Source organism: Abrus precatorius, unplaced genomic scaffold, assembly GCF_003935025.1.
Source record: "Abrus precatorius isolate BTA unplaced genomic scaffold, Abrus_2018 Scaffold10, whole genome shotgun sequence".
Taxonomy (NCBI): domain Eukaryota; kingdom Viridiplantae; phylum Streptophyta; class Magnoliopsida; order Fabales; family Fabaceae; genus Abrus; species Abrus precatorius.
The window spans coordinates 33,073,514-33,084,463 of record NW_020874292.1 but is presented as its reverse complement, the minus strand read 5'-3'; the positions used below and the strand labels follow the sequence as shown (position 1 = coordinate 33,084,463).

General features: G+C 34.7%; 2 protein-coding genes across 2 annotated transcripts; one reads left to right on the top strand and one right to left on the bottom strand.

Moving 5' to 3' along the window:
* Window positions 1-1,922: 1,922 nt before the first annotated feature.
* Window positions 1,923-6,099, bottom strand: LOC113864146 (nucleotide-sugar uncharacterized transporter 1-like). Its single transcript, XM_027497808.1, has 7 exons — window positions 5,942-6,099; window positions 5,066-5,217; window positions 4,748-4,956; window positions 4,582-4,675; window positions 3,782-3,948; window positions 3,491-3,661; window positions 1,923-2,350 (listed from the first exon to the last, which is right to left on the bottom strand). The coding sequence occupies exons 1-7, from the start codon at window positions 6,012-6,014 to the stop codon at window positions 2,077-2,079; spliced, it is 1,140 nt and encodes a 379-aa protein (XP_027353609.1). The 5' UTR covers window positions 6,015-6,099; the 3' UTR covers window positions 1,923-2,076.
* A 1,779-nt stretch (window positions 6,100-7,878) lies between these two features.
* Window positions 7,879-8,684, top strand: LOC113852851 (putative oligosaccharyltransferase complex subunit CG9662). The gene has a single exon (XM_027483237.1). It carries the CDS (start codon window positions 7,968-7,970, stop codon window positions 8,496-8,498), a length of 531 nt encoding a protein of 176 aa, XP_027339038.1. The 5' UTR covers window positions 7,879-7,967; the 3' UTR covers window positions 8,499-8,684.
* Window positions 8,685-10,950: the final 2,266 nt, after the last annotated feature.

The following is a 10,950-nucleotide window of genomic DNA, read 5'->3' as shown; positions in this document are numbered from 1 at the left end:
ATCAAGCCTTTTAAAATTAAGGCTAGCTATTTTTTTATTTATCACACAGGCAAGGGTAGGTTGGGTCCAAATTAAAGGGTGTTAAAAATTTTTCTAAACCTTCAACGAGTCCGTTTCTTAGACTCGACCAAAAAGAAAGATTTTATTTAATAAAGATTAAAGTGTTAATACAGACACTGTAAATTTATGTTAATAATATGATTCTATGACATTTTAAACAAATGAATGCAACATTTTAAAAGTTAATAAATATTAAACACGTTAAAAACCAAAATTTTGGACAAAATATATTTTAAAACTAGTTCAAGTGTATATAGATTTGAGTCTTATTAAAATTTGAATCGTATATTGACACAGATGAGATACCTAATCACTTAATGAACTAATTAGTAACTTTTCTGGCGTTGTAAACTAATGAGTAATCAGTTAAATAAGATATATTTAAGTTCATCCTATAAATTCCTAGAAATTATAACTATACAATTTTTACAAGTCTATATTCGAAAGTCTTAAAGACCATGCAAGTACCATTTTAACAACTTTAAAATTAAAGTAAGCAATACAATTCTGTATTAAGCAATGCTACTATACACTATTGCTGATTTATTTTCCAAAGAGTTAATTTAGTTATCTTGCAAAAATGTTATCTTTATAATTACCATAACTTACTCTAACTTTTAAAGAATAGACAAAAATAGATAACGTTAAAAGTGCATTGTGCATTTCTCATCCCATTCGAATGCTTTAATAATTTATCGTGTTTTACTTTTTATTGTATCTATAAACTTGAAAAACTATTTTATGTCTTTTCTAGATTAACTATTGTAATTCTTCTAATATAATAATATTTAAAAATTATAAAGTATTAACATTTTTTAAAATAAATTACTGATTCTATTATTTATTAGTATAAAATTAAGTGACGATTATTATACGTATCTCAATTACAAAGAATACAATAAATTTTATCTTACGTGTTTTAAAATTGTTAATCTTGTTTTAAGCTTCTTGCTATTTAAATCTTCTGTTAGACTCACGTGTTCAAATAAAGTATTAGAGGAATCAAATCATAGCTTAGCGCTGAAATCCATTGAAGGGATATTGTTAAGGCGTCACAGGTCAGAAAAATAGGAAAGCACGTTTCTGTTACCGCAAAATATATAAAGGAAAGCACGTCACAGCAATTCATCAAACGAGACTTCAAGAAACATTATTCGATTTTTTTTTTCCATGAATGACCCAACTGATTTTCTATATATTAGCTTAGTATGTATTTAATTCAGCTTATTTTTTAAAAAATAATTATTGAGTTTTGTCAACTTGTTAACTTCAGAATTGAAAATTAGCAATAATTTCGTCTGAATTAAACTTTACCAAACATGTTATTAGTCCCCAACCCAAATCACGCCAATCATACTAGTTATCTAGACCTAGTTTTTTTGTTTTTTTCAAATGCTAACTCATGCCTTAACTGATTTACGAATCAAAAGTAAAAAATAACATATTACTAGTACACCTCTATTGTGATTCCCAATATATTTCCAACATGATTTTCAAGAAAAATTTTATATTATTGATTCTTTAATTAATGCCATTAGACCATTGGATATATATATATATATATATTAGTTTCAATAGTTTCAGATAACTAAATTTAACCAACCTAGGTTGGTGAACACGTATTGTATGTATCGGATTCTTAAAATATGGTAGTTGTAAAAGCTCCATTATGCAGCAAATCGTGATGGCCACAACAGCCCTAAAGCAATTTTGTTTTCTGCTACAACAAAAAGCAGTAGCTCCTGTAAAAGCCAAAGAAAAAACAAATTCTAGAGCGGAATCCACCTATTCATTCATTCATATACAGATGGTGTTCCAAGTTTCTAAAGAGCAGTAGCTGCCATGGGGATAGAACCATGTACTGTGGTAGATCTGTTGATCATGTATTATAGTGGACACATCACTCACTATGAGCACCCAAAATGGTTAGATCAGAATGTAGAAACAAGAGAAAGAACTAAAAATGCTTGGTTAATGAGCCATAACACTGCACGTAAAGCAGAGTCAGGCATTTAGTTAGACAGATTCTGCCCCATAATGTCCATCATGAGTGCTGCCGTTTTCTTTGCCAAGTTTAGATTTTGGTAAAGTTGAAGCCTGTCGAGGAGATAGCTTGTTTGATTGCGGCTTTAGATTAAGGTAAGTGTAAACAGACATACCCGCAATAGCTGTAAATGCGCCACAGATACTGATTTTGCCAGGATTCGATCCAAAGAGATAAAAGTTTCCTAGAAGGAGGACACATGTCTTAAACTGTCCAAGGACAACATGCGAGATGGCAGATGTAGCACTGTAAATTGCAAGGTAAGGGAGAGAAGGAATAAAAAAGACAACCCTTGAAACATAAGTAAACTACAATGTATTCAGCCAAAGAAAAGCATGATACGATAATGTTCTGAATGTTACATAGAAACAGCATCCAAAACATAACACTTGAGTACACGATGAAGGACTTGAATAAATTTGCAATGCCAAAATTCTTTAGTAAATATCAATAGAAATATTGTCATACTTAAAATATGTTTTTACTAGCTTTTGAGACTCAATTCTTGTGCTGTGTACTTGGCCAAAGACTTCAATGTTAGTAACTTGGTTGTAGCACATGATCATGCAACGTCAGTTGGTACAAACTTAGTTGAAAGTATATGGGCCATCGCTATTTTTAATACTTATCAGGTTGTAAGAACACTGCATTGAAAACGTTGCTATTCAGGGGGATACTAAAATATAAAAATTCCAAAAAAATTTTTGCTCACTGGGATCTTTAGATGTTTCAACAAATTTAAAAGAACCTGTAACTTGGAAGATGCTCCCTAGATAAAACTGAATAAATATAAACAACAGTTGAAAAGAGCAATTAACATGTAGAACCATAAGCCATGACAAATTAAAGAATGTTTAAATAGTTAATGGAACTACAGAAGTGATCTATAACCCATCATAATGGTGATTGATTCAACTTCCAACTGAAGGTGAAATGAGACTACTTTCACAAGGACCCAAGAAATGAAAAAAATAAGAGAAGAAACGAAGGTTGTATCAAATGCATCTGAAGGTTTCTTGGTCCAACTCTTTCAACTTAATCAATAAAGCAAATTAATTTCACCCAACCCCTCACCCCAAAAGAAAAGGTTAATTTCTCTTCCATGATGCTTCAAATATAACTAGAGAGAAAAACACAAGGTGTCAGCAATAATGTTCCTTTGGATATAATATAGAACAGGAGCAGCCACTATCGGTTTGGTCACTTGGGAGGTCAGCCCATTCTTAAATCAACACAAACTTCAACAATGTGTTTCACATGCCCAGTAAAATGATCATCAACAATTAGGATGATTATAAAATCAACAGAGTAGTTATATGCATTCTACAAGAAATTGAAGTACTTTTTCCAAGACAAAATTATTCAACAACTAGAAATCTCACTTACCCCAGTGCTAAAGCACCAGACCACTGAAGCAAGAATCCAAGAATAGCTGATGCAAAAATCACTAAACTGTTGCTGAAGTTCCAATCGAAGGAGAGTACACCCGGAGGGTCTAAGCAGGGTAACATAGCAGCTAAGAAAATCAAAGTTATAGGTGTGGTTTTCCACATTAGCCTGTTGGTCAATCCACAAATTAGAAAAGATAGAAGAAGAAATTCTCCAATACAAATCAGTACCAAGAATTGGGAAGGGAAATAAAGGTGGAAAATTATAAAGATGTAACAAATTGCTCACGACAAAGCTGTCCAGTTCTCTTGCTGCTGCAGTCTAGACCACAAGATTTTGTTTACAGCACTGGGAACAATCCACGCCAATGCTACACAAGCACCAAATACATGGAACTGTAGATCAGTCACAGTTGCCACAGCAACACCAATAGACACCACTGTTAACGCTAATGCCTGTAAAGTTTCAGATTTGCTGGTAAGCATTTAAACCTAAAAGTAGATAATCACAAAGAAATAAAAGCCATGTCAATTGACACCCGTCTCCTAGTTTCATGAACAATAAATCACAAAAGTTCCTAGAGAAAAGTAAGGTGAGACTTCATTTCAGAATATGACCACACACATCATTTGTAGCCATGTAGGCTAACTAAATTAAACAGAGCATTCAGACAGGATGATGTAGAGATTCCTAAAACAATATAATACAAACTAATACATCACAAACACTATAACTGTGGTTCCAGTGGCTAGACCCCTATTGGCAACCACAATTTTGTGCTGCATCTATAGGACTTCAGAAGTACGTGTAATATCATTTCAAATGTGAAATCACTTTAAATCACTCAAAAGATTTAGTTTTCTTCCACAAACATGCAGGAAAATATTGGGTGTCAAGATAAAGGAGGGTGTTGAACAGACAAATTTGCTTTATAAATTGGTCACACACATTGCCTTGTGTTGAAGGATCACATCAGCAACATGATCCATGTAGTTTTAATGTGCCCCCATATTTCATCTGCATTAACTATATAAAAGCTCTTATTTCTGATAGATCCATATACATTTAAAACTGAAGTTAGTGTATACCTTGGGCAAAGAAACTTTCTTCCTATACCATACAAATTCTGCCAAAACTATTGATGGTGTCACTGCAATCTTTGCCATCTGATAGAAACCAATGCTGAAGATATAGAAATTAAATTAAGAGTATTAAAAAGTATTAATTTTTTTTTAAATGTGAATAGTTGGTTACCTATTATACTTCAAGCTGACATTAGCAAAGCCAGTGGATAAAGACATAACAAATCCAAGAGTAAACAAAGTAGACAATCGAGTTGATTTGGAGGAAGGAGATGCAGGAAGGAAAGAAAACGCTTTTAATACTGCCATTAAGAACCAGCTCACTACATAGTGAATTAGGGTGAGAAATATAGGGAATTTGAATTTAATAGTTTGAAGCACCTAAAACAAAACAAGAAAAAGAAAAACCCAAGAAAGTCAGCAACTAAAACCAAGATACATTGAAATTTCAACCAGAACATAACTTAACCAGAATGAAGAGTAAACAAACCATTTTGTTCATGAAAATAATACCAACTGCAACCAAAAAATTGAAGGAAAGTGCAGCAGCTGGACCACATATGCGCTGCTGTTGACGCTTTGCACCTTCAGCGGAACGGAACTGATTAAAGAGAGAGGCTCTCAAGTCTTCCAAAGTTCTTCCTGCAATGACCAAGAAAAGGTAATAAAATGTGTGGTAAGGGGAAGTTTTCATTATAGATTTACCACAAATGAATAATGAATACTAATTTTCATTATTGAATGAGAAGACAATTTAACTTTGGGCGTGAAAATGAAAGAAACGTAAATCTTAACTATACAACCATAAATAAACGGTTAAAACTAGTTTCTCTCATGAAAGCATGTCCTCACTCATTCGGCTTCATACATAAGGGTGTATCACTCACAATGAAGCTAGATTGTTTGACGTACTTTACCACTGACAGAAACTGCCTCTTAATCCTTATTATAAGCTGCGAAAGCTTAAAAGAAAGAGCATACGCCTAAACTTAAAAACTTCATTATTTCAAAAGCATTGTCCCAAACTAATTCGATATGCCTCTCCACTAAAACAGAAACTACAATTGAATAAGCCAATTATTAGCATAGAATGCACAAAAGCATAATATCACGAGTAAAACTATCAAATCACGAGCCAGACAAATTGTATCCTCATCAATAGACACAAAAGGAAACAATGCAGCAATTAGTAAAAAGAATCAACCATCGAGCAATATCCAGAAGCTCCATTATGCATAGCATATTCACTAATCATTAGCATAGATCATAAACACATGCATAGTTTACCATCCAAGCCCATAACACAAAATGATCAAAATGCACCCGAAAACCAAAGGGCAAGAATGTAAAAAGGCCTTTTTGGAACCTTTTTCGCCAGCATCACTGTCTTTGCGCTTGAGAATCTTTCTGACGTCTTTCCTAATGAAGAACTTAAACATTTTATGATTGAAAAAGGGAGATTTTTGAAGCAAAACCCTAAAGAAGAAGCTAAAGCAAGCAGAGAATAAATAAATGAATGCAGAGTGTAGAGTGAGGAGTGAGGAGTGAGGAGTGAGGAGTGAGGAGTGAGGGTGTGGGTGCAGCAAGAACAGCAGCACTTCCCCTTGTGTCGTGTTTGGTTCAATTCAAAATGCGGAGGCATTGACCGAGAGAGAAAAAAGGTACAAGACAAAATAAAAGTTCTGCTGAAAAGGACACAGACACGTGGCTTTAAGACCGATCATGGCGGAAAAATGGCAGCTGTCGGCAATTACATTTATAACATTAAATAATAATAATAATAATAATAATAATAATAATATATTTTAAATAAATGTGTATATTACCTTATTAATTAATAAATAAATGTTTTACTAAATAAATTTTGTAATAAAGAAAAATATAAAAAATTTCATTTTTATTGTGTGTTCAAGAATATATATTAAGAAGTTAAAATATATTGATCATCTAAAAATTACAAAAACATTCAATTACAGATCTTCATAATAATTAATTTAAGTGTTTAACAATTACAATATCTTTTCACTTACAAGACTTTGTCTTAATTATCCTTGTTATTATTTTATGAATGTGTATTATTAGCAATATTTTAAATATTCTCTTATGAGATGTTACACATCCCATCAGAAAATAGCTTTTAATTTTTTTTGGATACCATCTTATAGATTGTAGAATTTGTAGATACATGTCTTCTTTCTTCTTAATATTTGGTGTATTTTCTCACATGAATCTAGTTTAGGTTGAAGGCTTTACCCTTCTTAAAAAATATCTCTCGTTAAAGTATATTATATACTTCTTGCTCTAAGTTGATGATATGAGGACTCCAAAGAGGGAAATGTCCAAATTACCTTTGGCTATAGTAGAGCATGTGTCAAAGATCAGACAAAGGAGTACAAAAGCATTGTATATTTAAGGAACTTCATTTTTTTGTAGCTCTCCGAGCGTCTCCATAACTCTCTTAGACATTATAGATTCATAAAGATTCTTTACAAATGAAAGTTCTTTATCATTGATCTTTCTATACTTATTTTCTAGTGTTGCTCCAAATTCACTACCTATCCGTTGTGGTTTAACTCCGCTAGCACTTGTTAAAGCATCTTTATTCTCACCTTCAACAAAAATGATAAAATTTTCAAGTCCCTTTTGTTTTCCACGGCCTTTTAGTTAGAGTTTCTTTAACTTTTCTCTTTAATAAAAAATATTCACTAGTAAAAATGTAAAATTAATCCTTGAAATAAGGTTATCTTCGGAATGATGAGTTCAAGATTCAATCTTATACGTAGTTTATTTGTTTTGTGTGAAAATTAAAGAAGGTGCATACTAAATGACCCATAGGAAAAATGTCTCGTAGTTTGAGTATTTTGTCTGTATGTGAAGGGAAAAAAAATAAATCATGGGCCAACAAACACATTTTCTTTGCTCAAGAAACACGAGTAGGTTGAAATTTTGGGATTCCTATCAAACAAGAAGGTATGCTACTCACTTTACCATTTTTTTTCTTTCACTTCTTCAATATGCCAAATAAGTAGTGAAATATATATATTTTTTTCCTCAACCCAAATAAACTTAAAATTATATTATTTTTTCTTTAAATTCCACTATTTTTTCTCTCAAAAATTTTAATTCTAAACAGGGTATTAATCTTGATACTACAAAGTATGGCTAAATAATATTTTCCCTGAGAGTCCTGTCATCAATCTAGTTGGTTATAAATATTGTCTTAAATAATTAAAAATAAAAAAATGAAAATCCACGTAAGGGTGTGGAGTCTCGTTTTTCAAAACAACCAACACGCACATACAGAACAAAAATCAAGTGAGTCAAACTAACGCACTCACACAAAAAACTCTGCTCACTGCTCCGCTCTTCTATCGAGACCCGACCCGCAAAAAATGCGACCCAAATCAGATAACCCGGTTCCCCTGAGCTCCGGCGGCGGCGGCGACGCATCCTCCGCCGCATCGATGGATCCGATCTTCCACATCCTCCGCATCCTCCCCTTCAGCTTCCTCCGTCCCCCTCGGCTCCGGCTGAAGCTACCATCGCTAACCCTCCCCTCTCCCAACGCCGTCTTCGCCCTTCTCCTTCTCACCTACTTCATGGTCATCTCCGGCATTGTGTACGACATCATCGTTGAGCCCCCTGGCATCGGCTCCACTCAGGACCCCTACACCGGCTCCGTACGACCTGTCGTTTTCATGTCAGGGCGCGTCAACGGCCAGTACATCATCGAAGGCCTCTCCTCTGGCTTCATGTTCGTTCTCGGCGGCATCGGGATCATCCTCTTGGATCTCGCGCTCGATCGCAACCGCGCCAAAACCGTAAAGGTCTCTTACGCCTCAGCCGGCGTTTCCTCTGTCGTACTCGCTTACGTCATGAGCATGCTCTTTATCCGCATCAAGATCCCTGCTTATCTTAGATGATTTAATGAACTATCTTCTATTTCAATTTTTCTGGAATTTTGCGTATTTTGTAGTTTGGCTCACTGTACCCGAGGTTGAGGTTTCGATTTCGGATTTTCTGGTTATGAGGATGCTGTTTAGGGTTACTGAATTGGAAGGTCTATAGTAATTGGATCTGATTCGGTGTTATTTATATTATGAGTGCTTTTTGGTTTTATTTTTCGAATGAGATGCTTGTAGTTATAACTGATTTTTCTTGTTTCTCTGATCTGCGGTGATTTGTGTCTGTTTGAATTGTAGTTTTTGTTGATTCTGGATTGAAGCATGTTTGCCATATGATGTTTGGTGAACTGTTGCACTATTTTGCACACACAAACACATGTTGTATTGTGATTTTTTTTCCTTTTATTACTAAGGGAGTTTGCTGTGCAATGTGTCTCGGGATGGAGAGAGATGTTTCTATGGTTACTGCACTGCTGAACTAGGGAGTAGAGGCAATTTCTGGTGGAGAGAAAAAAATGCGTCAGAAAATAAGAATGCAGATTTGTTTATGGGTTGGCTGATTGTGCTGTGTTTCTCTGTTTTGTCTATAATTTTCTTCTTGCTTACTTGTGATATGATCATTTTGCTTTTCTTCTTGCCAAGTTGTGGTATCCGTCTATATCTGTTCAGTTCAAGCTGTTCTACTCTCTTCAAACTGCAATTGCTTCTTTAAACAATTTTGGATTGTGTCGACCATAAATTTGCCATCGCTGCTCAATAGTTAATACAAAATTCCTAGACATAATATTTTCTTCAGGGATGCTTTTGAGTGGGACATTTTTGGCACTTTTAGCTCAAAGTAAAAGTTTTCGCCTATGTCTGGTTTGACGTTTGATGACCATAATACTCATTACTTCTAACGCTCTTGAGAGTAGCTTACACATTTCAAACATATATATGCTTCATTTTCATCTTGCATCCAAACACATGCTTCCTCTAGAGTCTGAGAGCGTTAGCTCAAATATGGCACTAAGGTCCTTTGGGAATTGCTTGATCCTTGGACCAAATCTTGTCAAGGCCACTTTGCCTGTTGTTTAGCTTGGTACACCACCCCTCAACACACACGTGGGCATGCACACAAACACCTGGTCATAGGACTCCTTTGTACCAAGAAAATGTTTTCTTCCACTCCTTTCTTTGTAACATTATGTTAGAATCTGGGTACTGAGGCCGAAATTTATCTGGAATTCATTTCTCTTTATTACCTATGGACTATGATAATCTTTCTTTCCTTATGTATCTTTTGGAGATGTTGCCAAAGGCAGAAAAAATTGCTTGATAATTCCTCTCCTTTTCTTTGACTGATGATTTTGTTTTTCTTGTAATTAGCATAGTTTGTACTGTTTAAAAGAAGTGGGCTTTAATCTCTTGAAATAGAGAAGAATTCATCTGAGAGCCACGCTAATAAGAAGTACAAGACTTCACTATAAATGGGGGATCAATGTCTCATACTCAGGACCTGAGTAAAAAGGGAGCAAGGCTAAATAGATGAAATGTGCAAGTTAGTTACAATTGGGGAGAGTGTGTGTAATGTGTCAAAGTGAGAATATAAGGAGAGATGGGATAGTGAGAGTAGGTGTGTAGTAGTCTGTTTAAATCAGCTTTCTGCTTGGCAGGAGTGCCTAGACGATTCCTCTGCCTGAGGCTCTGGGCTGGTTGGGGTTTATCCCAATCTGAATATTGGCTCTGTAATCCTTCATTTTAGTAAATATAAATTTCTCCTTTTGTTGTATAAATCACAGGGTCCTTACATCCATACCTAGCTGATATTTCTAAAAGCATGAATCCTAAGAGTGGAAGCACGCTTTTTTCTCTAATTTCACATAATCTAGGGAAATCAGTTATCGTAGATCTTTATTAATTTGTTAAGATATAGACCGGAGCTTTAACTCAAGTGGCACCGCCAAGTCCCTTGAAGACTACTTGAGCTCAGATTTAAATCCCACAAAGGCTGATTTGCCTCCTCTTAAGCCTACTATTCTACTCCACATACCATGTCTTAGATCTCCTTTGTAGCCCCAAAAAGGTAAAAAAATGACAAAAGGATTGTTGGTCTTGATTAGCATAGGTCTTCTTTTCCCTCCACCTTACAATACATCCCACATGGTGCAGCCTAGGGAGTGCCTAGCAGGGGGACAGAGTTCTTGTGGTAATAATATACCAAAATGATTATTGTGAGAGTTTGTGATGGAAACAAATCTTTGAATCCATTTATATGCAAGCTGTCAGCCTTGGGAGGTAGATTTTGGTTACATATGCATTATGACCTATGAAGGTCAAATCTTTGGAACTAAACTGTGTGTACTGTATCATTTTGACGTTTCTCTTGCAATCAGTAAATCAATTGTTCTTTACCCTGATATATATATGCAATATGTTTACCTATATTTAAGTTTGGCTTGCTTGCTTTTGTGATTTTCATTGAGAGAGA